The sequence below is a fragment of the Oreochromis aureus genome, linkage group 19 (genome assembly GCF_013358895.1).
Source record: "Oreochromis aureus strain Israel breed Guangdong linkage group 19, ZZ_aureus, whole genome shotgun sequence".
Lineage (NCBI taxonomy): Eukaryota > Metazoa > Chordata > Actinopteri > Cichliformes > Cichlidae > Oreochromis > Oreochromis aureus.
The window spans coordinates 8,344,246-8,371,200 of record NC_052960.1 but is presented as its reverse complement, the minus strand read 5'-3'; the positions used below and the strand labels follow the sequence as shown (position 1 = coordinate 8,371,200).

Genomic DNA, 26,955 nt, shown 5'->3' with positions numbered 1-26,955 from the left:
CACTCGTGCTTCACTGAGATAAAGAGGAAAACAGGCTTTCAATCCAATTTCTTCTAAAAATTACTCATTTGACTTTTGAAAAATGTTTTGGTTGTTCAGACCAAATGTAAATCAAAGCTTTTTCTCTCATTACTCACACATACAGTCACTTAAATGTTGCTGGAATTCCACAAATGTGGAGTATAACAAATAGTTGTAATCCAGTTACAATAAAACAGCTTCAGAACTTATCAAGAATTTCTCTGATTTCCTTCACTTTTCCTCCGGGTCCTCTTCTTTGTCTTATTCTGTTTCTATATCAAAGTGAAGTACAGTCACATACTCCTCCATTTCTGATTCTGAGAATTCTGGAAATGGAAAAAAAAGACGTGCCCACCTTTTTTTTCCCAGTGGCCCTTATCCTCTTCTGTATAAACTAGACTGATCCACCCAAAAATCTTTATGTCCAAAATGCTAACTTTAAGTTTCTTTAAGTTCCATACATAAGTACAAAGTAAAACGTAAAATTTAATGGAACTCAAACAAAAGAAACTACCTAATTTGGAATACACATTTCCTTAATGATTAATTGTCTGACTAAATAAACTTTTGATTTTATATATGTAATTTGAATTTTACTCAAAACTATTGCTCCGTGTTTATGAGGGCAAAGACTCATTTTCCTGAGTGAACGTGACTTTGTTAACCACATTCATGTGACCACTCGGACTGATTCCTGATGTTAGAGAAAGAGGTGCCCGAGAAGAAAACGATATCCTTGAAATGCTGAACTTTGTGGTACTGCTTATACGTTGAAGTAGTCTGCCTTAATTTGGGCATTATCAGGATAATATTTTGTTCTACTGGTCATTAACCTCTGTTTCAGCAGACTCTTGTTGTCTTCTATGGTTAGGTGGTCTTCATGGTCTCTTATGAAGATCTCAAAGGCCTCTTGTTTTCCCATTGACAGCTTGGGGCCTAAAAGAGAGAGAATAAAAATCAGCACTGAGATGCACAGTGTGCTTTATTTTATGAATCATAAACACTGTGTATATCAGCAGCTTCACACTAAAAAACATCAGCTAGCTCGAGCATGCATGCCAGGTCCTGCTGTGCAAATGTGAACAACTCTACATGTTCCCACATTCACCGGTACTCGACTCCAGTCTGGGAGCCAGATGTGCGCTACAGAGCTCTACTGATATGGCTGATTATCGCGGCATTTGACGATTAGCGAGAACATAAACACAAATATAAACAGCAGTTCTGAACATGTCAAGATTGCATAGTGGATATACCCCACCCCTCGCTGCTCAACCTCAGCAGTGCATCGCACATCAGGAAACATGATGTTGGACATAACTTCCTGCTCACTGCTCAAGTTTTTATTAAAGCTGTACACATCTGCTTTAAATACTGCACTTCCACCAAGGGGATAAAACACAACAGAGCAGAGAGTTTGGATATGGTCTCCCTATGAACATGCGATTGAATTAGAAAGGCTGGATTGTCAATTTTTTTCTTAGGAAGGTTCCTAAAGGAGTGAAAAGACCCAGAAGCATCTGTGTGGTAACCATTATGCACCACTTCTGTGTCCAAATGCTCAATCACCTGGAGTCTAACTACAAAGCTATGGTTAGACTAATATAAACACATTAGCAAAGGAAGGATGTTTATTTGTAGATTAAATAGTTCTGAATAAAAGTTCTTGTTGAGATTCCTGATGGGCAGAGGCAATTGACATCATATGGCAGAAAGAAGACACCAAAATCTGACCAAACCCGACCTAAGAAAATCCTTGAGAAGAGCCCATCCACAAGATAACGTTAATATGTCACTGCATGGTTTGGATTACTTGCTTGAAAAAGTTCAAATCCTGAGCTTAATACTGACACTGCAATCTTAGTCGATCAACTGTGATTTTTTTCTGAAACTTGAACTTTATGTTACCTCCCTAAATAACACAATATGAGATCAATATAGATTATATTGGGATCAGTGAAAAATCTTACAATTGGTGCATTGTTATTTTTCATGCTATTACATGATAATAAACCTGTTGTAAAACCTTTATTTCTCTTTGTTTTACACAAAAAGCTAAACTTGTATGTAGACATTAAATGACTGGGAGCTATTTATTATTTATAAGTGCTGCATGTATCATGGCGACTGGAATTTGCTCTATTTTTTTTCTGTTTTATTAAGAAGGCAGAAAAACAAGTTGTTGTTTTCCTCTCTGTTACCAACTGTTTTCCAACTGTTCTTTGGAAAATCCAAAATGCCACCATGATTTCCAATAAATCCCCCCACCCCCCGTTAAATCTGTGGACTTATCCGTTCTAACCAAAGACATTTGTACACAGGACATTAACTCATGTGAGATTAATCGTGGGACAGTTAGGAATGCTGTTTCTTTATTTTTGGAAAGTCCTGATTAAAACCAACCTAGACGTGTGCTACAAGAGCCAAACTCTACAAATCAGCATGAGGGGTTCTTGAGGGGAAATGCACTCCGGTCGACTCTTGTAAAAAAGCAGCATTCCAGGAATATCTAAGGGTGATATAACATCATATTATGTTGTGCTCACAGAATTTGTGGGGTAATGAGATCACACGGTCCTCAGGCCAACTTTCCTCATTTTTCTTTTCCGTGCTCCAAGTGCAGACAAACCACAGAGGTTTGAATGTGTTGTGACTGTTTTAGCTGCTTCAACAAATTTTAGAGGTGAAATGCCAGCAAAGAGAAGAAGCTAGGAGCTTCACAATTATTTTTGGGCGAATTTTATGTTCCTACTGCACCTTCTCACTCACTGAGGTGTCTCTACTTGGTCCAGATCACAGAAACGTGTGGACGGCCTACTCGGCCTGCTAGAATCATCAGCGTCTCATTACAAGCTACCCGGATTTACGTTAAGATCTAACTCTCGCTCAAGACTCGTCTTATTTCTGGTTAATTCAAGTCTTCAGCAGCCTGAGCCACAACAGGAACACCTTGTCTTTCCATCAGCACTCTATGAAAAGAACAGGAAGGAGACACTGTACATCTGTACCTACATAAGACGCTAAACACTCCTATTAGTCCTGTTTTCATTGTACAGCAAACGCAGCAGAAATCCAGTTCTATGACGTAATGTGCACAGAGTGCTTCTACAGAGACAGTGGTAATCAGAAAACCCTTCCTAATGTCCAGGTTCTATTATGTGTTGGCTAAGCTAGGAGGCCAAGAACAGAAGGAAAGAACTGACAGTATGGCTTTCAATCATCACAAATGGTTTCCATGGAAAGTTATTCATCATTATATTTACAGTGCATCTTCAGGGGACAGTGATTTTCATCCAGCGGCTGCAGCAGCAGGACCCAAAGATTAGACCTGAATTGAAATGTACATAAACAGTCAGCGACCCTCTGAGCATGAGGACAGGATACGTGTACCGCATTTGTTTTAAATTAAGACAGAATAAAGAACAATGATCTAATGTGAATATAGTTTGAGTCTCCAAGTGGGTCATGGAAACCAGCCGCTGCAGATGAGAAACATATGATATCTGCTCTACTGTTAAAGAACTGCGTCAACTGTGTGTCCCTCTGGTATTCTGCACATTCTGTGTATTTCATAAAAAATGTATTTAGAGCACACATAAGAAGACGCACAAGGACAGCTGTATTCTTCTTATCCTTTTTTCTCAATGGGTTACTTTTAAGTCTATGGGTCTAAAAATTCAATAGTTACGTACTGATTTACTACTGTGGCATATTAAATAAAGGTAACAACAGAAATAGTAATGTTTTTTGGAAAGAGTGGTAAAGTGCTTTGCCAAGAATAAGAACATATAATAAATAAATAAATACAAAGGAAAAGCAAGTTTTGAGCAAAACAAAAGTTTAAATAAATAAGGGCGCAAGCTGACTGAGGGAGGTGGCATTTTCTGAAAAATTCAAAATTGCAAAGTCTTAAATAAAGTTGATTAAGAATAAAATAAAATGAAAAAATAAGGGATTCTGAAATTTCTTTTTTGTATAAATGAAATAAACTACATAAAAAACAGATAATATAAATAAATAAAGCTATACAAAAAAATAGCTGTCAACTAATAATAAAATTCAAAAATATTCTAAAATTAAAAATATTTAAAAATTGGAAAATAAATGAATAAATAAGCAAACTGGGGAAAGGAGGTTTCTAAAAGATATATATTTAAAGGCATAGGCAAAAGTAGGAATAAATCCGACATTTTCTAATATGAAAATGATAACTATTAGGAAGAAAACCTGTGAAATGAATTATAATAATGATAATAAAAAATACATTGATGAAGGGAGGCAATATTCTGAAAAACAAAAGGATGAGATGTGTGAGATTAGACTTCAATTTACATGAAAAAATTGGACATTTAGAAAAATGAAAGCCAAAATATATAAAGATACAAAGCTGAAATTCTAATCCACCAGCCTTTGTAAAACTGCTGTTTTACTGCATGAAACTGCAGAAACAACAGATGTTGCCGGTGGCACAAAGCTCGTCTAATTCAGTGTGTTATTATGTTCTGAATCTGCCCATTTTATGAAAGTGTCTCTTTAAAGCTTGAAATTAGAGTTAGAGCTACAGTTATCAGGATTCCCTTAGTGAATTTGACTGCAGAGTGTAATCTTTTTTTGTGTACTTTTTCCGGATAATCTACAAAATATTGCTTTTTTTCCCTCTTCTAAATTTGTGCATTTTTCCTCAAAAATCTTATCTCAGAGTTTGAGAGTTTTTCTCAGAAAATGGTCTCTTTTTTAACAGAGAATAGAGAATGGACCTCATAAAACTTGGTAGAAATGCAGCATGAACACCAAAGTCTAAAACTTAAAAAAAAAAAATAAATATTGACCCCAGCTGTGCTCCACATAAAAAGCATTACAACTGTAGGAAATGTCTTCTCTGATTCTCCTGTAAGTACTCAGTGTGGTCTTAAAACCTGCTTCCCAAAGTTACAGAGTCTCCCTGGACAGCATCAGGCTGAAAGAGTCAGGAATTTCTCATGAAGTGTGAGAAAATTGGTTGAACATTCCTGAGTGGACGTGTAACTACTGCAGGATCTGGGGATTTCTGAAAGGGGGTGTGCAACTTTCCCCACAACAGAGTGGACAGTACTAATACTGTTGGCAAAACTAAAAAATGTAGTCATTATATAGTCTGGTTTAAGAATGAAGTCATCTACAAACACCATCTCAGTCTGTGACTCCACAGCGATGCTAAATCAGTCTTGGTCAGTAGGCCGTCCACCATTGTTATAATCCTCCAGCCTGGAAAAGGGGACTCATTTTATTTTCTTGAGGCAAGAATGCTGTAGCCTCCTTATTTCTGATGTAAACCAGAAGTGCCTCTTTCTTCTACAAAGAGTACAAAATGCTACAAAATTGCTTAGGTCATCACCGATGATGACTCAGACATATGTAGCGCCAAATCACAACTACAGTTGCCTCAAGGCACTTTATATAGTAATGTAAAGACCCTACAATAATACAAAGAAAACAGAGAAAACCCCAACAATCACATGCCCCCCTATGAGCAGGCGCTTTGGCGACAGTGAGAAGGAAAAACCTTCTTTCAAACAGGAAGAAACCTCCATCAAAACCAAGCTCAGGGAGGGACGGCCATGGGCTGTGACCGACTGGGGGTGAATGGATGAAGACAAGACAAAGACATGCTGTGGAAAAGAGCCAGAGATTATTAATAACTGCAACAACATAACTGCAAAAGGAACAAAAGAAAAAACAAGAGAGATTATTAATAACTAATAATTTAATGAAGAGTGGGGTATAAACACATAGTGACTGAAAAAGGTGACTGTAGAAAAAATACTCAATGCATTTACAAGGGGTCAACCACAGTCGCTGAATTTTCATATTTAACTTGCCACAGATTTTTACACCATATGCCCGTACTGACACAAGCCTCCGTCCAGCGTTGCTCTGCGGAGAAAGGAGACTGTTCCAGAAGGAAAGCCGTTTCTGCAGCACTCCAACAATCAGGCTTGGATGGTAGAGTGACCAGATGGAAGCCACCCCCCACTAAAACTCTGACAAACTGTGACAACCCACATGGAGTTTGCCAAAAAGCACCTTAAAGACTCTCAGACCATAAGAAACCAAATTGTTTGGCCTTATGAAACAAAGACTGAACTCTTGGGGACGAATACCAAGCATCATATCTGGAGGAAACCAGGCACCACTCATCACCTGGCCCATACTATCCGTACATTGAACATGGTGGTGGCACCATTAAGCTGTGGGGATGTTTTTTTTTCGAGGGAAAGATGAATACAGAGTACAGAGACATCCCTAGGACACAGTCAAGATAACAAAGGAGTGGCTTTGGGACCCGTCTGTGAATGTCCCTGAGTGGCTCAGCCAGAGACCAGACTGAACAGCTCTGGAGAGATCTGAAAATATCTGTGCACCGATGGAGCCTGAGAGTTCCCAAAAACAGGTGTGCCAAGCTTGTAGCATCATACTCAAAAAGACTTGAGGTTGTAATTGTTGCCAAAACTGCTTGAACAAAGTGTTGAGCAAAGGCTGTGAATACTTATGCACATGTTATATTTTTGTTTTTCATTTTTAATAAGTATGTGAACCTCAAGAAAACACTTTGTCATTATGGGGTATTGTTTGCAGAATTTTGACATGAAAATTTGAATAGAACTGATTTTGGAGGCTTTAACATGACAGCTCTGGATCAGCTGTAGTTGCAATGATCTATGATCATCAAATATATTTTCACAGCTGTTAATATACCTGCATTGACTGCCCAAGTAAAACTAAGAGGAACCAGAATCCATGGAAGTTCATGTCTCACAAGAGAGAAGGAAAGAAATAAAATGGCCTTTTGGGGCCGAATGAAAACAAATCTTCTGCTGTGACAACCCATATAATAATGTTAACTGCATATCAGATGATCTAATACATATGGGACATCATTTATCAGTGATTTTATAAACCCCTGTTCATGGTCTTTGTTCCTTCTATAGTCCTTTCTGGACAGACTTGAAGTGTGTATTTTGTTTTCAAACTGGCACTTCTGGTCATATTACTGCACTGGGCACCATGACACAAAAATGTCAGAGAGGATGAGAGAGCTGTGGTTAGCAGAGACAAGAGCACAGCCTTGGTTTGATGAGTTTCTGGCTCGTACCGAGCCCCATGGCTATGACCAAGCTCGTTATAAGGGCTCAGGTTCATCATCACACTCGAGGCTTCACTTAACCAAAATTAAGCAGGAAAAGCCAAATAAATGCCGCCTTTGGCTGGAGAGCTCATCCAAAAGCTTAACTGGTTTAACCTCGGCATTCCCCACACATTTAAACCAAGTTTATGTCTAAAGAAGTTATAAGTGAACAGACTATCAAAGAGAAGCTGCAGCTGAAGTTTCTGCTTCTAAAGCTGCCACCTTTGGGTCATTATTATCATGTATCTTTAAAGTTTTAGTTCATAAAGGCTGTCAACCACACTTAGGCTGCCAGTTAAGTAAAACAGTATGGTTCTTTATTATGTACACATTTGCCAAAACGAAAGAGTAAATATCCTCTGGCATATTTACTTATGTATTTATGCATACATTTTTGGATTTGAATTGAGAACTACAAACAAATTATGTATTTGGCTTTCATAGACGGGATCTCAGGGCACACTCAGAGTGAGGAGGGTGTCGGTTTTAAGAATCTAATTCAGTCCTTTTGGCTTTCTGAACATGACCGTTAGAACGCACAGTTAAAACTGACAATGAGGTGACAGAACATAGTTAGCACCCTCAATGGGAGGCCATGATTCTCATCCAAAAACAGGAATGGACAGCTGCCTCTGCACTAGAGGAGATTTGTTGCCAAAGAACTTCAGTATCTTGAGATAGTTACTGGTGCATACAGGTTCATCTTATCAGGATATCTCCTAGTCGTCTAACTTTGGATGTCCGGTTGGGAGGAGACCGCGTGGCAGACCCAGACTAAAGAGATTATACAAGATGTGATCAAAAAATTCTGGGAATACATCTATTAAAAATAATGTACATTTCAAGATAATCTCTTTGTGCAATTCTGGAAAGTATGGCTGCTCACTCTGCAAATGTTCATTCATACTTGTGCCTGTGCAGTGTGTGCTGGATCTCTTCTGGATCTATTCAATAAGTGTAGAAAGTTGCAAATTTGGCAAGTGGTTCAGGTGGCGTGTGTGAAGATTGTGTTAGTGTAGTACAAAAAAAAGCCTTTCTTAATGTGTTTTGTACCAGCATTTGATGGTAAGGACCATACTTTAGGTTACTTTTGTGAAATTTCTACTCTTTGATGACGGCTGACAACCTCACCCTGAAAGACAGTTTTATAGTGCACAATAGGCAGGCACTGGCTTCAGGATTGGAAACTGGTCTTGTCTACTGAAAACTGCTTGTTTGTAGCAAGAGCTCCTATCACCGTCATCTGTGGGTGTTGTTTGTTAATGTGCGTACCATGCTTGACTTTGAGAACTGTGGGCGCACAATAGAAATATTCAAACTGGGACTTCCTGGATGGGATCTGGGCAAGCAAGAGACGGCGATCTTGAACAGGAGATTAAACATATTTTAATCAGGTAATCATGACGCTCATCTGGCTTGGCAGCTTCTCATGATACTGAGGATGAACTGGATGTAGAAAACTGGAAGCATGACTTCTGGAATAACCTTTTTGGCCTGCTTCACAATGGTTAGTATTTAGCAGTTCGTTTTCTAATAGCACAGACATTCTGTCTCTAAATTAAGTGGATGCTTTCTCAAAAGTTGTCAGTCTAGGTTTAGTGTCCTGGTCACATCTGCATAGCGTCTCTTGTATTTACATTGCAGAAGTCTTGGCTCACGGTCTCAGCTTCACGTTCCAGTCAGTATTACAGGTTTTAAACTCATCAGCTTTTCATCAGCAACAAATTACAGGTTTAAAATACTGTACTGTCTAATGCTGCTTTGCTGACATGACTACATTGGTCCACTTGAGTGACTTTTAATACATGCAGTCCTTTTAATCCATATAATCCTACTCATGGCATTGTGTAGAATTAAAGAAAAGGGTTCCGGTATGTCAGACCCTTACCATGCAGTAAAATCCACGAATCAGGAATTTGCTATGGCCCATAGACACACACAAAAGGCACAGTGAAAATCTAAAAGACCACAAAGAACAGCCTACATTCCAACTGAGAGAGATCACCTGTCTGTAGGCTTAGCACCTAATTTTTCAAAGCTTAAAAAGAGTGAGTGTGACGCTTAATGGAGTCAACATCTGTGAAAATTTGATTTAATTCATACGGTGCTTTATTAGTCCATGTGGGACAGGACCTGTTCTGAATATTTTGGTAAGCGTGAACAGCTATAGTACTAGGTCAACTCTATTTCTGAGGAATATTACCCAGCCACTTTTCATTTCTTACTTTTAGTCTTGAGCACTGATATCTCACATATATCAAATATAACACCAAGTGCAAAAATTACATTGGTTTCACTCTCAACATGTGGACAAGTGTCCACTTGTCTTCAGAAACACTGAAATGCATTGGAAATGCATAATACTTTAACATACAGGATTAAACTCTTTTCATGTATTAAATGCTTTTTGAAGAGATTGTAACAAAATTTAAAATAATGAAACCTTCTCTAACAGGCCTGTAACAGCTAAAAATATTCCATTCTACAAACAGTTACATTACTAATTAGTTGATGGATGTTTTTCCTTTTAATTTGGGTTTTTTTAATAGTAGAAATACTATGCCAATGTTTAAGTGAAAATGTAATGTAGCAAAGACATTTTGTATTGAAAGTAGAAAAATCTAGAGAACATTAGACAAGAAAGGAATTACATCAGAGAATGTTTGCCTATGTTATTTTTTTCCTTGAAAGCACAGACAGCTTTTATTGAGATAAGGCCCTCTCTCATATGTGACAGTAATAGTTCTAATAACTTAGTTAAAAAAAACCATAAATCCAGTGGTATTTAAATACCATTAGTTGTACTACCTGTTCTTTTTTTCTTTTCAATAATTTGGCTCAATCAACTCCTTCTGAGTTGGTTGAACCAACTTATATGGCCTCATTTTAAGGCCAGAAATTGCTATGTTTAGGAAAAAACATCTGAAAGAAGCTGCACCTGATTCACACTTTGACTCTATATCACAACGCATCAGCAGTCTTTCAAACACTATTTTGCATGTGTAACATGTGTAATTTGACATATGTAACGTGTTACATTGCCTTTTTAGACAAGGGGAAAACCTTCAGGTTGACGTACCTCTTTTCATGTACTGTATAGCTCGTCCTCTGTGGTCTGCTGAGATGGTCTCCATACTTCCTTCTTGTGACAGCTCCACTGTGGACACACTCGATGTACTCTGACTCTGGCTGTTGGTGATGTGTGCAAGCTGAGCAGCAGCATCCTGAGCTCTTTTTTTCTCCTTCTTCAACATCTTAACTAGGATGCCTGTTGCAAGGAGTTAAAGAATGCGCTTGTCTTTCTTTTGGAGGTTATATACTGCAAGAAAATCTCCCTCAATTCAATTAGACAGATCCCAAGTCAAAGAACTTATGTCAAGCATCTATGAGGACAGTTAGGTAGCTGCTCTAGAGTTATTTTTTGACTAAATTGTTATAAAAGCACTCCCAAATGTTTCAATATTCGATAAAGGATGTGGATCTGTAGAGATCTGACCTTAGAGATACGGGAAGGTGCAATGTCTGGGATGAGTCAGTGGAGAGGAGCCAAAAGCCTGCAGAGACGATGCTGCCAAGAATTTCTTGGGAGTCTTTTCCCACTGATGTGGTTGTCTACTTAAGAGTATAACTGAGAATAACCGAGTGACTGTACTGACTCTTCTTAGATCTTGTCCCAGGGCTGGTTCGAGCTGACTACTCTTAGGTCCGAAAGTATTTGGACAAGGCCTCTGGCCTATAATTTAGGAATTATAGCAGTTTTTATAAAACATCCCTTTTCATGGGCTCAAAACTAACTGGATACATTAGTTTCATTGCCAGCTTTATTTTTGGCAATGCAAAGGTTAACAAAAAGAAAAACTTATGTTAAACTAGGAATTAACTCTGAGGGGGAAAACAGGCAACACAGAGCTAAGAAACACACTACCATGTGAGGTGAGGACATGACAAGGGACAAGGGAAGACTGAGATAATAAATACACACCAGGTAAATTAGGATGACTGAAAACACCAGGGAAGACAGCTGCAGCATATCAGGGAAAGTAAAATTCAATACGAAGCACACAAGATATGAGACTATCAAAAACAGTAACTAGACACGTGCGCGCACACACACACACACACACACACACATACAGACTGAGACCCAGACTAAGACATGTGAACCTGACAAAAGATAATAACAGAGATAAGATGGGAACACAAAGAGAATACAAAAGGGGAAACGGGAATGGGAAGACCTGAGAACAGGAAGGTCAGTTTAGAGTTTGGCAGAAAACATCTAAAAGAGTCTGCACAGTTTTACAAAAAAGGACAGGTGAAACCAAGATTTACTTGTATAATGGGAAGAAAACAAGTATGGAGAAAGATCTTAGGCATACCACATTATCAATCAAACATGGTGGAAGCAACATTACAGTATGGGCATGTATGACTGCCAGTGGAAATGGGCCATTTGTGTTTATTGATGATGGACTATAGCCTTTGCTCAGATTCAGCCAAATGCTGCAAAACTGATTAGACATCGCTTAACAGTGCAAATAAATAATGACTCAAAGCATACTGCAAAAGCAATCAAAGGGTTTTTCAATGCAAAGAAATGGGATATTAGACACTGGCCAAGTAAGTCATCTGATTTCAACCGAAAAGAGCATTTTTTAAAGTTATTAAATGCAAACTTGAATACTCAAAGACTCACAAGAAAGAAACAATCAAAGGTTGCTACAGTGAAGGCCTGGCAGAATATTTCAAGGGGGAAAACAGCATTAGTTGATGTGCATGGGTTCTGGACTTTCTGCAGCCACTGACTACAAAAGAAATGTGTTCAAAGTTATTCTTACAGTTAAAATTATTTTAAAAGGATTTTATTTTATATTAGTAATATTTTCATTTCAACAGGTAACCATATTTTGATTTATTTATCCCGTGAATGGCCTTCCCCTAATTTATTACAGGCAGTATGAAATAAGAGTTGCCTACCCCTCACACAGCATGTTTTACTTTTCTAACAATGAGATTTGCAGACATCTCACTATAGTCAGACTATAACTGCGGTGGGATTTTTAAAGACAAAAAAGGCATAACTTAATTTTTATTCCCTTCAGCCATGACAAAAGGGGATGTCAGTGGAAACAATAATATGAAGAAGTAGTCTCTAATTACAATTTCCATTGAAATAAAACATACAGTGTTCTCAAAACTGCCAAAATCTAAACCTAACACACTTCCAAATGACCTACTGTAGCCAACATTTACAGAAAAAGAGCCTGTTTCTGTGGGTCCTGTGTCATTGATTCAAACAAGTCATTACTTCAAACCGCTGTTCATCAGGTTTTTCCATTATTGGCATCTGATATCTTCATTTATGCACAAAACTACCACAGAAGTCTAGTGGAGATAAAAAATTCTATAGGAGTAAGAACGTGAGATCTGTGGGCTGTTTCGCATGCCATGTGGCCAAAATGCTGCGGTTAGATTCAGCTCATGATGTTCTTCTCCTCCTCGGCTTTCTAGTCATTCTCTAATATACTTTCCAACAAGCCAGACATTACAGGAAATACAGAAAATGCCTTTAAAATTGCCACACATGGCAAATGTTTGATTTCATTCTCAATGGTGCCACAAACTACTCTAGTTTCAATGTACCACACAATGTATGCAATAAAAATTATAAGGAACAATTTGTTTCCCTACTCTTTACGTTTAAGATTACAATTACCATTATTCAAGAAAAGGAAATTAGTACAAGCAAGTTGAACTCGTATCTTTTGGTCAGCTTTGCCCCCAAACAAGTCAAATATTTCTGTTTCTTGCCAAAATGAAGTGTTAGTTTCTTTAAAGCACGGTCATGACCATTCTCTAAAATATTTGGAGCCATGATATTTTCCTGACCAAGCAACCGAGTCCTCTCTGGGCTCAAAGCCAACCAAATTTTAATGGTCCTAGCCCAAAGATATTTTTCACATTTTCACCTGAGTAAAAGCAGACCCCAACAGCTCCAATGACAACATCTTGGATGAATTAAACAGTGTAAAACTAATCCAAGTGCAATGAATGATCAAAAGCTGATGTTCTTCACTGAATGTGTAATAAGTGACAACCTATGGCACTGCTTTAACAAAGACACAGCTTCAGAACACGCCTGTCAATTTTAAGTTGTTATCACACATACACAGTGAGAGACTATAGTTACTATCAGGAATGAAATTAGAGTACAATACTAATATGAGAGGGGTTTTTTTGGTTGTTTCCAAGTAGTAATAGATGATCCTTTGAGGGCTTAGTATTTACACCAGTGATGCCTTGAGTGATAGCCATGTTGCTTCTGGATAGATACGCTCACGAAATCTCTATACGATACACCACCCAGGTCTAATTAATCTATGTTTAGTGGTGGTTGAGTATAATGTTACACAGGTTTTGAGCATCTTTGATTTATATCACCACCAACCACAGTATTTGAGTCACAAATGAGACTGTCAGTAATGTTGTCGCTCATACGGCTCACAATTCATCACAGTTCACAGGTTACTGCCAGTAAAACAGCAAATGTTACCTTGACCTTGAGCGTAGTTTGGGGGAAAACTCATTGGTTATCATTATGTGCAGGTTTGACTGAATTCTCACCAATGCTGTAGGAGCAGTGATTCTTGTGAACTGTAGACAGAGGGATTCATTGCTGTAACATAAGCTCAATGGTCTTTAAGCTCAATGGCCATTTAGCCCAATGACCTAAAAACATTGCAGCTCGACTTTAGCAATGGTTTCCATGTATCTTGTGGAGAATTCCTTTTTTTTGTTTACACTGCAGCCATAATATAAGTTCACAAAATTACAGGTAGGTCTAAGTATTTTTGAGCTGGATGCTGCAACTTGGGAGGTCCAGGACACAAAATTTCTTATTACCAAAGAAAAGGTGAGAGCTAATTTGCTAAAGCCAACCAGTTGTCACTTTTATTATTGTAGTACATGTATTGGATAGGTCATCTGACTTAAATCTAGACTTTCTGATGTCAGTTTAGATGACCCACCACTGACAAGCTGCTGTGGAGATAGAAAAATTGGCACAATGGTTACTACACTTGCATGACAGAGAAGTCTGTCACCATGCATTGATATAAGCTACAATGTACACACTTTGAGTTTAACTAGCATAAACCTTGCTTAAAAAACCCCCCGCATAAAAATAAAAAAAATGACAATCACAAACAAAAACTTTCTTGTTAGCAGAACTCAGGATATTCAAGTTCCACAGAAAATACTTGGTGGCAGAAATCAGGTCAGTATTTTCTCTATAGGATCATTAGCATTAAGTTTGGATTCTCTTGTTTTATATCTCATAATTTCAGATTTCTCTGAAATTTGCCAATCCTTTTTAGTCATCGTTTTTAAGGTGCAATGTGACCACATGAGCTGTCCTCAGAAAACCTTGTCATTTGACATCGGCTTGTTTTATTTGTCACCCTAACCACTGTGCTTTCTTAGTTTGTTTAAAATCTGCTATGTTTGTTGCTTCTCCTTGCTTCTCTGTCATCATGTTACTGGTGGATATCTATTCACTCTTGCAGAGTCAACTAAGCAAAACCAGGTGCCCTAGCTCCCATGCAGACATGAAAAACACAAAAAAACACACAGGGGTAGTTGGCAGGGTAGTTGGCAGGGATGTCCCCCCCCCTTTGTTTTACTGGGAGCTTTCCCATAATGAACCCTGTGAGGACTCCTCAGTGTCGCTGTAGAGCTGAGGGCGTAGGACATTCATACAGACATGGGCAGCACAGGATTAGCTAGCGGACACAGGTTTGAAATCTAGATAGTTATTAGCGATCTGTTTGGAAATCTTGTCACTCCTACAGTCTATAGTATTACAAAGTGCAGACAGACCACCCTGACTGAAGGATTGACAGTTTAGGCTACTGCAACCTTATATACAAACTTCACAATGAAAGAAGGCAACATGGTCAGGAGAGCGTGTACATTAGTGCCTGTAATATGCGGCTTTAGACACGTACAGCGGCACTTTTGCACAATTACATGTGCATCATGTGAAAACCAGTATGTGACAATTTGAGGGGAAAAAAATCAAAGAAGAGAGGAATTCACATTCCAAAAACCAGGTCCAAGAAATACTACGGTAAAATATCTGTATGATAATATTCGATTTGTTTAGGAGACCTGCGGTTTTTCTGGCTAAATAATCAAGCAGACGTCTCAATTTTCCAGCTAATGTGCAGTGATCTAACGGCAAGCCACAGCAAAAGGGGCTGAGGGTGGAATAATCCCATAAAGCCATTAGAAATATCGTATTCACACACCAATACCATTATTATGATTAATAGTAATTATGATTAACAGCAGTCATTAGAATCTGTGTTTTTGTGGTGTGCTAGTGATGAATGTTAACCTACTTATATTTCACAGAAGTGCAGTAACCCAACCGTGCAATAACACAGACACATTTCCTATAAAGGCCTTTCTCCTAATGAATGCTTTACTATCAGCAGTAAGTGTGATTAAATGCTGAGGTGGGATGCAGAAAGACTAATTTAAATTGAAATCCACTCTGCTCAATTTATTTTCCACCCATTATCACCCAATTTAAAAAAGCCATTTCCTTAAACACTGTAACTCTTGTTTCGGCTAAGCGTGAACAGTGGAAGCCGTATATTAGAGGAATGAGATGCTGTACATCTGGATCTGAATCTCTGTGGTTTGAAATTGCACCAAATGTGCACGCAGTCCTATCAGGTCAATATAGCTTGCCAGTCAAGGTGATTTTTGCCTCATTATCCTACTGATGCGTTAAATAAATATCATTACACGTAGCATCTTGACATATAACTGTCACTTCCAAAACGGATGAGTCTAGGCATGTGCGGGTGTCCTAACATGAGTTAGTAAAACTGCAGGTCTAAGGTAAAAAAGTACGAACCCAGCAAATGTTATGACTTAATATTGTTCTAGCTGTTCGGCTAATATCCATGCATAAGATAAATAGACTCCTTGTGTGTGTTTTTACCTGTGTGGGCCACACATTGTGCATTTTGGAGGATAGATAATGCTATTTTAACGGGTGCACATAACTTTCCTTCTCTACTTTTTGGGGCGTGGCGATGACATCACTGGCCCAAAAAGTAATGACTGGACAATCAAACACTGAAGGAGATCACCAAAATGTAACACAATGAGTCCATATAATATCAAACAAATCTGAAAGTTTAGCATATTTTGGGCAGCCATCCCTCAGGAGGTAGAGTGGGTCTTTACCAGTTGAAAGGTTGACAGTTTGCCCCCTGGCTCCTCAAGTTTGCATGTCAAAGTATCCTTGGGCAAAATACTGAACCCACAGTTAACGCCAACGCATCCATCGGAGTGAGTGTGTGCCCGACTGTTAGACAAAGTATAGCAAAAAAGAGCTTGTATGAATCTGTGTTTGATTGAATGAATGAGGCTTATGGTAAAAAGTGTTTTCAGTGTTCAATTAGAGTATAAAAGTGCTATATAGGTACCAGTGCATTCACTATATTTAATGAAGCCATGCAAAATTTTACCTTTCTAAGTTAGGTCCTCAAAGTAATTAATAATTGGTCAAAATTTCAGTTTTTCAGTTGTTTTAACGGTACTTTTTCCAGCATTTTTGATTCTCATAATAGATGAAAGAGCTCAATTAAAAACTGAAACCAAATCAATTTTAGACACGCTCCAAGTGTCACAACCTAAAGCCAAAATCTTGATTTTATTCAGCTTGATTTCTCCTATAACAACTTGGAGCTTCAGTATCATGGCATACATCATAGTTTTAACATCAAAACTGCACCAATTTAATGTCTAAGAGGTAGAGTAACAGAAAGAAGCAATGGTACCCTGGACGATTGTGCCGTCTCCTGATAACTCACAGGCGAGATCTTTGAAAAGTACATTTTGGGTAAAAATTCAACAGTCATTTCACCATATGGGATAGGTAGTTAGTCAAAATAAGTTAAAACACATAAGAGGTTTGATGTTTACATACATTTTCATACCAAGGTCCCTAATCCTTTTGCCCTTTGTTTGTAAAACAATTTTTTAGTACAATCAGATTTTTATTGCTCCTTATTGACACTCAATCCAGAAACTTGGCAACTATTCTAATGACTAAGCTTGTGGATGCAAAAGCCAATTTTGCCAGGTTTTCTTGTACAGCCAGAATATCAAAATAACGGATAACAGAAATGTAGGCCAAGACTCCGTGTTCTGTGTGTCCCGGTGATTGTTAAAAAAAACAAAAAAGTCCGACGGTAGCTGATGGTTTTGAAATTGCACTTCAGAACATTCAATCCCTTATTGCCTCTCCACACAGGCTTTGATCTATGTGCAACCAATGCCTGCAAAAAAACATGATGGATCAATAAAACGCAGACTAGAAACAGAAAGAAAAACATCTTCCAGTACCAAATATCAGATATGTCTTAATAGAAATTAACTGAAGCTGAAGTGAGCTAGCTGGATCAAGCCAAAGGATACTAATCTCGCTATCACGTTGCCCGAGCATCTCTTTTAATTTGGCCACCTCTCCTGCACTTTGGTGGCTGTGTTGAATTTCTTCTTCCCTCACTGTTGCTGCTGGTGTTGCTTTGTCATCACTGCATCTCTTTTTTCCTCCCTTTTTGTCCCAAATAATTACCTGCACACACACACACACACACACACACACACACACACACACACACACACACACACACACACACACACACACACACACACACACACACACACGGACACACACACAAAGACAGTTACAAGAAAGATTTCGTGAAATTTTTTTTAGCACAGATGCTCAGACAGGGTCTTTAAATCTGAAACATATTAGGGGAAATGTAATTTTTCCACATGCAGAAGGTACAGATGAGGGGTGAAGCTTGTCCCTGAACATTTTGCGTTAGGATGATGCTCCCCAGGCTTGTAAAATGACTTTCTACAAGCCTCATCACTGTGGCACAGAAACACAAAAGATAAACTGTTGAACAAAAGCCTGAAATGGTGACAATCAGCGCTGCGAACAAAGAGAAATGAAATGAAATTCAAACCGGACGAACTCTTACAGGTTCACTGGAGTGTGACTCGGGTGATGCTCGGAGGAATGTAAACTGAACGGGAGATAGAGTTTGCGGATCATAACAAACTGAAGGAGAGATAAACAGACATTCAAGTGGGGTCTGGAACAGCTTCTGGTGGCTGCTCAAACTTCAACCAAACCAAAGCCCAGGGACGGCGTGAGTACTGCAGCATTTTCCCATTGCTCATCAGCAGCAGCAGCAGCAGCAGCAGCACGTCATTGCCTCAAGCTTTCTCCATAAATGAGAACTTTTCTACAAACATTTTACGCACAACATGCAAGGGCAAACTGAATAGATATACAACGCAAAAAGAACTGTAAAAACACAAATTTTCTAACAACAACTCACCCAGGTGTTTAGTTCAGTCTGAGCAGCTGCCAGATATTAAATACAACAATACTTCTTTGCACAAGTCCAAACCATCTCAGCCTTGCCTCTCTAAGGCTATGTTCACATTGCAGGCGAAAGCACATCAAATCCGACTTTTTTGACCCTATGCGACCCATATCCGATCATGGTATGACAGTTTGAACAGCACAAATCCGATATTTTCAAATCCAATCTGGGTCACTTTCGTATGTGGTACTGAATCCGATACATATCCGATGTTTTAGAAAGCGACTGCTGTTTGAATGGTCATGTTGCATTAAATCCGTCTTTTACATCACTGACACAAGACAGACGCCAATTATCAGCGCCGGAGAAGCGCACGAGAAGACATCGTGAACGCTTCCTGGCCATCCCGTGTAGATGTTAGTGAAACTGTTGGGAAGACAACGTTGGAGAAACGTGAACATTTTATTTGTACTGTATAATCTGCAGATTCTGACAAGAAATCTGCAACTATCCTTTGAAGCACCGCTCCTCTCTGAAACAGCAATAAGGATAATTATTAGGCCATATGTAAATAACAAAATAACTTTATAACTTAAAGCAAAGTTGGGAAACGTAAAGTCTGAAACAAGTCTTAATATTAATGGCCATCAGTCAAACAATACTGTTTGGTCTGGGTCTAAACAGAGCGCGTTGTGTGTGACATCTTCTTTTGCGCATGCGGGACGCTTTGACGGCCGTGAACGGTTCACACTAGAGCGCGTTTGCTGTCGCATTTTATTTGTAGTGTGAACAAGCAGACAAAAACATCGGATTTGATCAAAAAATCTGAATTGAGCATTAAGACCTGGAGTGTGAACGTTGTCTCCAAACAACTCAATCTGTGCTGTCCCTTTGATATACGTATTTCAACAAAAGTCTCAGGAACCTATCCCTTTAAAGATACTTTCTGGGACTGAAAAATCAATCTATAATCTTCACCACCTGGCAGCACCAACCACCATCATTATTGGGTATGTTTTCAAATATGTGCTGATTTTGCTATTTCTTTTTAGCTACCGGCATTTCAGCAAAAGGCTTTTTCTTTTGCCTGTTTTCACTGAAAAACAATGTTTCTAACGGTTGAATAAAGGTTGTATTAACACAGTGTAGCATCTTGTGGTACAAATTGGTATTGCACTTAAGTACAACCCAACCCTATTTAAACTTCAGTTGATATCGCTTCAACACCATACATAGATGTTTTGAACATAAGGTCATGACAGATGTTTCTTCAATGGTTTTAAATCATTTTTAAACACGTGAATTTATACTTTTTAGAACACTTAAGTCAACTTTTTTAGAAGGTTCGAACAGCAATTGGAGCTCACAGCTAGAGATATGTGACTCACAACATAACCAGTGCCAGGCTGATAGCCACCTTACTGACACAGCGAAAGGCAAACACTGATTGTAGATGAATGCCGACAATCAAGTGTATTTAGCACATGTGTGAATAAAAAGGCTTAAAGGATGCAGCCCAGTAAGCATCTACAGGGAAAACCACCAGCAGTTAAAATGACATAGTCATAGTTGGAGCTGCAGGTTCTCCTCTATGAAATACCACAAGCAGCAAACAGGTGGCGCTGCTACAGTGACGGCGAAAGAGAACATTTTTTTCTAGAGTTGACAACAACAATGTCATTACTATAATCCCAATCAAAACCTCCACAGGTAAAGAGCCCTTTATCAGATCACTCCAACTAACATGGCGCTCTTCAAGCTTCATGTTCAACAAGCTTGAACATGAATAAATGTAATCTTTTCAGCTACTCCCACTATTTTAAAATAATGACACACAATCTGAATTAAGAACAAGTTAAAACCAGAAGTTGTCTCTATGGAAACTACTTGTTTATTTGACACAATCACTAAACCTGTCAGATTTCTGACCACCAAGATTGCCTCTCTCTCTTTCTATCTGAGATACCTGTAGCATGCAAGATGTCCAGTATTTACTAAATTTATTTTAAAACTTAAGTTAACAATTATTTTACAGATTTAGACTGTGAATATAAAGGGCTACCGAAAACTCATTTTTATAGGTTAGTTCTTCCTTAATCATTAACCCATTATTTCACACTAAATGTTTGTAGGTAAGCGTAAGTGCATGTAGGAACACATCCTCGACTGTACGCTTAAATGTACTGTATAGTTGTTATGTACGCTTCTCAAATGTATGGTTTTAATCCAAACTATAAAGCACTTTGTAACTGTGTGTTTTGAACAGTTTTGTTTAAAGTTATAATTATTAAGATAAGATAAGATAAGATAAGACTTTATTGATCCCACTACGGGGAAATTTTTATTATCCTTATCCTCATAAATTTTATTGCAAATCTACTGCTAATATAAATCGAATAGATTTTGCAGTATTATTATTGATTAACTCACATAGAAAACCATGAAGATGACCTTTTTTACAGGACAGTAAATATGCAAAAGTGGCCAGGATGTACTCTGCTCTTAATGTTATGTTGGTCACTGCTATATGGTGGCCCTGAGAGGTCAAATGGACTGCAACTTAAGAAAACACCAGCAATAAGAAAAACGCTGCAAAAGCACACAAAACATAACGTAAACAGGAAAAACAAAAGCAAAAATAGAAAAAACAAAGGCACAAGGGAAGTGTTTCTGGGGAGAAACACAGCGTTTTTCTTATTGCTGGTGTTTTCTTAAGTTGCAGTCTGTTTGGCCTCTCAGGGCCACCGTACTGCTGTGATATTTCCACTCTATGACACAATACGTAGCCAAGAATTTAAATACAAACCCCCCCAAAACAAAACGATGTAAAAATGAGCATTTAGAGCATTGGAACAGGATTATTAAAGGAAATAAAGAAAAAGCCGAAGAGATCAACTTTAATATTTCATGTAAATATGTTTGATCTCAGTTAACTGTTTCCTTAACTGCCTATCTAATTCACTGTTGAAAGTAATCAAAGCCTCCTGAAAAGTCTCCTAGGTCGTCACAGGGCCATCACTTTCAAGTAAGTAAGATGTCATCAAACTGTGAAAAATACACAACACATCTTCAAATGACAGTGCCGCTGCCTTCCAGTGACTCGGGTTAGGTGAGTGGGAAAGAAAATGGTATGGATGAGTTTTCAGATGGGTTGTTTGCTATGATCAGGTGGAAATTCTTGGAAAGTTTTAACTTAAAGACGTGCATTAAGGACGGTGTGCCAACATTACACCTAGGATCTAATTAAATGGCAAATAACTGCAAAATTCTGTGTTCAGACTTTAGTCAGGCTGTGGGAAAATCAGCCTTCAGCCATCAAAATCAACAACTCTGAGTGAAATCTGACATCAGTAAGAAGTAAAACATTTTCAGAGTGAGATTTAGCTGCCACACACAATACCGAAAAGATGTTTCTCGTGACTGAGTATGCATGCAAAACATTTCTAGTTAATGATTTTAATATTAGCTATTTCATAAAATTCTGATTAGTCAGTAACTTTCCACAGAGCCTTTAACTGCTTGAAAGCAGAAAATTAATTTAAATGAGTTTCAAGCATAACTCAGGGGGTGACAGCTGGGCGAGCAGTTCAGAAAATGTGGGTCACCTGGTCAAAGCTGAGGTGATAAATGGAGGGAAATAAAATTTTTGGTGGTTTCATTAATTCAGTAACTGAACTGTTAAATAGACATTAAAAAGATTTAGAGTTCATTAATAAATGTGTAATCAAATTAGTAAAATAATTGCATATTTTAACATACATGAAAAAGATAAATGATTAAATTTATAATGAATTCACTGAAAATCTGTTGTTCAAATGAAAAGAACCTAATTTAAAAAAGACATTAACACCCGGTTAATGAAAATTAACAGTGAAAAAAAACAGTGTCCAGTTCACCAGCTGAGGCGACGCCTAGCGGACCGTCAGCAGCTACAGCCGCATGTCATTTGTCCTCACACTTTCCACAGTTTGTGTAGAAATCAGCTTAAAAATAGTAATACAATCTGAACTGAAACTTCTTCTGATGTGATAGCATGCGAACGGCGTGTGGATTTTATTACAAACATTAGTAACGACTGATGGACAGAGACACCAGCATGCAGATGCTGTACACCGAGTGTCTGTGTTGATTCTCAGTCATCCAAGTAATGGTAGTCTCACAGTGATTTTACCGAATAATATCGGTAATGACCGATGCCTTGTTTCACACCTTGGGTCATGTGACGAGGCACATGATCAATAGTGGGTCAACAACACTCTTAAGGGACAATCCCCACTAGAGTTTAAATATCTGGAACTCTCCACCATTTGGTTTTAAAGCTGAAGAAGCCTCTTGGATGAGAGGTGAGTGTCTTCACAAAACTTAAAGAAGTCCATTCACTTTCTTTCCAAGCTCCTTAGACAGAGGTTACTGTGAATACATTACCTTTAGCAGGGAGAAGCAGTACTGGATCTTTCTCATGTCTGGTCCCAGTGACAGTGTCACATCTGAATCGGGATCATCCAGATAAGCCTTGACGAGCTCCTCCAATCTAAACACGTGCACATAAACACACAGAGACCATCTAAGCAGTGCCACACTCCCTCTTATATTCTTCCTCACTCAGCACTTAAACAGTTAAGATGTACATTTGAGTAGTTTAAAATGTGGGTCTGGTCAAAGAAAACTATTTACTTAAACTTGTGTTTCAGCTCCACTGGGCCGGACTGTTGATAAACTATCGTTAAACGATAGTCCAAACATTAGTTCTTCAAGATCTGGAAGCGGCCACAGGAAAAGAGCAGGAGGCAAGTGTCCAAACTGATCCAATGTAGACACGACAGTGTGCGGTTTTTATTTTTTGTTCAACATAAGAACACGCAAGGTTTACATGATGAAGGACTTAAAACAAACGCAGCGGTCCTGTTTCAGGGTCCTGCAAGACATCAGTGGTTTCATGAACCTTAAGAATGCTCTTGGATGCAATGTACAATACTTTGCAAGAGGAAAGAAAAAATCTATTAAACACCAGAATCGGAAACTTTCCAAGAAGTGGCTCAACTGTGTGTGATGTGAGCCGTTATCAAGCAAGTATAGCAAACTAACACTGCTTGTTAAAATATTTACTTTGACTTTAGCTTGTATAGATGTGGACTGACACAAAAGACAGCAATCATCTTTTGGAAACATAAAAGCCCAGCATTCCCGAGGATGTATGTGCGTTTGGAACTGTGACAGTAAATAAACCAGGATATGTGTAATCGATCAGCGCAAGAGATGAGTGGGGACATCAAATAGAGAGGAAACGACAACAAAAAAACTCAGCATGTCCAGCAAATGTGGTCATAATAGATACTTTTAAAGATTCCCAATGTGAGTTTGACCACAAACAGAGGCAAATCAAGGATAATCACCTGGGTAGAGAGGAAATAATAAAATGGGTGAACTGTGGGGGCCAAGGCATGGGAAATGCATCAGCATTTGAGGGGCAGTCTGCCAAATCCTCCATGAAACCTCTGGTCTGAACCCTGGCCCTGCCCGACTGCCTGGGTCAGTCTGCCACTTGAGTACAGCAGCAGAAATAAAGCAGTCCTGGGAAACGCCACGAGATCTGGTTAAGCCGCACTGAGCAAGACTTCAACTCAGCACCAATGTGAAGCCAGCACCATAAGTTATATAGGCACTTTAGGCAGTCCCCAAATACTTATAAATCAACAGACATTTTTCCTTAAGAATCTGTGGGTTTGAGCTTTGCAAATACAAATTACAGTCCATAAAGTATACTCGGCACTTTTCTGTGGGTCTGAGGAGCACCAAAGGATCAACACAGCACTCTCTAGGCCTGAAAATGAAGCAAACGCTTCAGTGAAAAACAAAACGACTATCCCAACAGACTTCAATGTTAAAAATTCAGCTTTACACCAGAAATAGACATGTTCACAGTTAGCTATAGAAAATATTTTGGTCTCCAATTATCAAATTAATAATCATAATAATAATTTGATTATAATATTAGGGGCTTGCCTTGTTTGATTAACAGGTTGATGCTGATGCTAGCTGTCCATTAGGCTTCATCTGAAATGGGCCGTGTTTGTGGTGTTGGTGCCTTTTGGAGATTTTCTAAGGCAATTACATGAAAAATCGTGTCTTTGTGTGCGGTTCACTGTACTAAGATTTCAGAAGTTTGTGCTCCAGTTTTGGTAAGTGCAATTCTAGGATATTGTTTGTTACTTAGCATCAATTAGCAGGTACCTGTGCATCTGTGTAGCACCTATACAGTTTGTTGATGCAGCTTGCAAACAAAACTACTTACTGTTTGCACTTAACCTTCTGCCTTCTAATCTAAATATGGTCATATCTGACTCAGTGAAACTAAATGGCATGAAATTTTAACTAAGCACTAATTAGCAATATCTGTGTCTGTGTGATCTTCATCTGATCATCTTATGGCATAGAAAAACAACATGATGATGGTGATAACACTAATGCAGAACCCACATATCATCATGTGACGTCATACTGGCTCTTTTACATACAGTCTGTGGAGCAGACTTACTTAGTTACTTAGTTAACTCGAGAACAACATCTGACGATGCAGCGATTGAAAAGACGAGGACTTAAAAAAGTAGAGGTGACGTACTTCTGGATCTCCTCTGGAGTTAGTTGGTCGTCTCTCTGCTCTCCAGTCACCATGGCCAGCTCCTCCTTAAGTGACAGGATCTCTCTTTTCAAACTTGCTATCAGCTGAAATACACACCATATAGACAAAAAGTGGGGATTAATGCACACATTTGCAAGTACAGTACTCCACACAGACAGACGCTCACACACAAGCACGTGCAGACAGAAACTATCCAGCTGCTGCCAACTGATGAGACAATCCTGCTGAAAATGATCTTGCGGCTTATGTTGCTGATGCTTTCTGAGGTCAAACTTAAGTGATTCCAGACAAGTGGATACTCGAAGAAGAAAAATGCAGAAAGCAAAACACAAAATAGCATTAAACCTCAACGGTGGCTGTCTCTCCACACGTGTTTGGTAAGGACTCACCAAGCCAACAGGCTGCTGGCTGTCCGGGTCTGGTTACTCTATATATACATATAAAAAGCAAAGTATGACACCAAGCCCAGACACGGATTCTTAAATAAGTACTTAGAAAGCCAGGTTTTGGAAAAAATAGTTACAAGAAGAATTCATATTAATGTTAAAAAAAATCATAAGCCTGAGAAACACTACTGATCAAGAAAGGTGTTTTTATTTAGAGCAAGAAGCCTCGTTCAAGTGATTTAAACTGGCAGCAGGTTGCTTGTTTATCACTGAGAACCAAGGCTCCTAGAGAGATATTTTGATTAAAGAGGCTCAATAACAAAAGATAAAAGTGAATTCACCACCACAACCTTTACTCTCTGGAGATAAGAATGTGTCTCCCTCTTTTGAAAGGGTCCATGCCTAAAGAGGTCAGTCTAAGCAGCCTCATGTCAGTCTAGCAGAGGATTAGCTGCCATCTGGCTACCTAACACCTAAAGGATTAGTCAGTCAGTGATCACAGATTTGGACATTGCTCGTCTCACGGGACGGTGTCCGTTCAGCTGGGTTTCATGAATGTGTTAATGCTCTATTAACTCTGCTTAATACACTAAAACATGAGATACCAGTGACTGTGGTGATACTGGGGATAATGGTATGAGGAGACATGATTTGGTTAATTGTTTAAGGTCCTCTGAACTAACACTGCGAATCACCCACAAGACATTTTAAACAGGAAATGCACTTCTTGTCCTTAAAGTGTCAGGCTGATAAGGAAATTAGCTCCACATGAGCAAAATCTTTATGTGCAGAAAGAGAACAAACTGTTACAACATACAAAACAAATTTACTGCATGCTCGCATCATCTTAACACCAAAATATAAATTAACACTTGACTCTGTAATACTTTGATCAACAGCAAATTCATATTTTTTTATCCGTTGTGACCATGTTTCTCTATAAAAAAAAAATCTACTGTCAGAGAAGAATGTGTGATATTTCAATAATGTGGGACCAATTCACCATTGTGCATAGGCAGTACAATATTAAATATGCTAAATATTAAACAGAGAGAAGCGCACTAATCAGGTGATTCCCTATGAGGAGCACTTGGAGACAGTGGGAAGGAAAAAACTCCTTTTAACAGGAAGAGCTCTCCAAAATGATCAGGCTGAAGGAGGGGCAGCTATATGCTACAACAAACTGTAATTTAAACTGTAACTTTAATGGCAGAAGCTGGCTCCGTGACCTCTAAATAAAAATACAGTTTGCTAATAGTAGAGCCATTTTTTCCATTAAATACCAATGAAAACTTCACGTTAAGATTCTCCCATGTT

General features: G+C 38.5%; 1 protein-coding gene across 1 annotated transcript in view; it reads right to left on the bottom strand.

Moving 5' to 3' along the window:
• Positions 1-26,955, bottom strand: part of kif6 (kinesin family member 6) — a 72,615-nt gene that overhangs the window by 16,403 nt on the left and 29,257 nt on the right. Inside the window, exons 10-14 of the mRNA XM_039603015.1 lie at positions 25,232-25,335; positions 23,038-23,143; positions 17,684-17,843; positions 10,266-10,454; positions 855-957 (exon numbers count right to left, since the gene is read on the bottom strand). Coding sequence (XP_039458949.1) covers positions 855-957; positions 10,266-10,454; positions 17,684-17,843; positions 23,038-23,143; positions 25,232-25,335 — 662 coding nt within the window. The remainder of the gene's footprint in view (positions 1-854; positions 958-10,265; positions 10,455-17,683; positions 17,844-23,037; positions 23,144-25,231; positions 25,336-26,955) is intronic.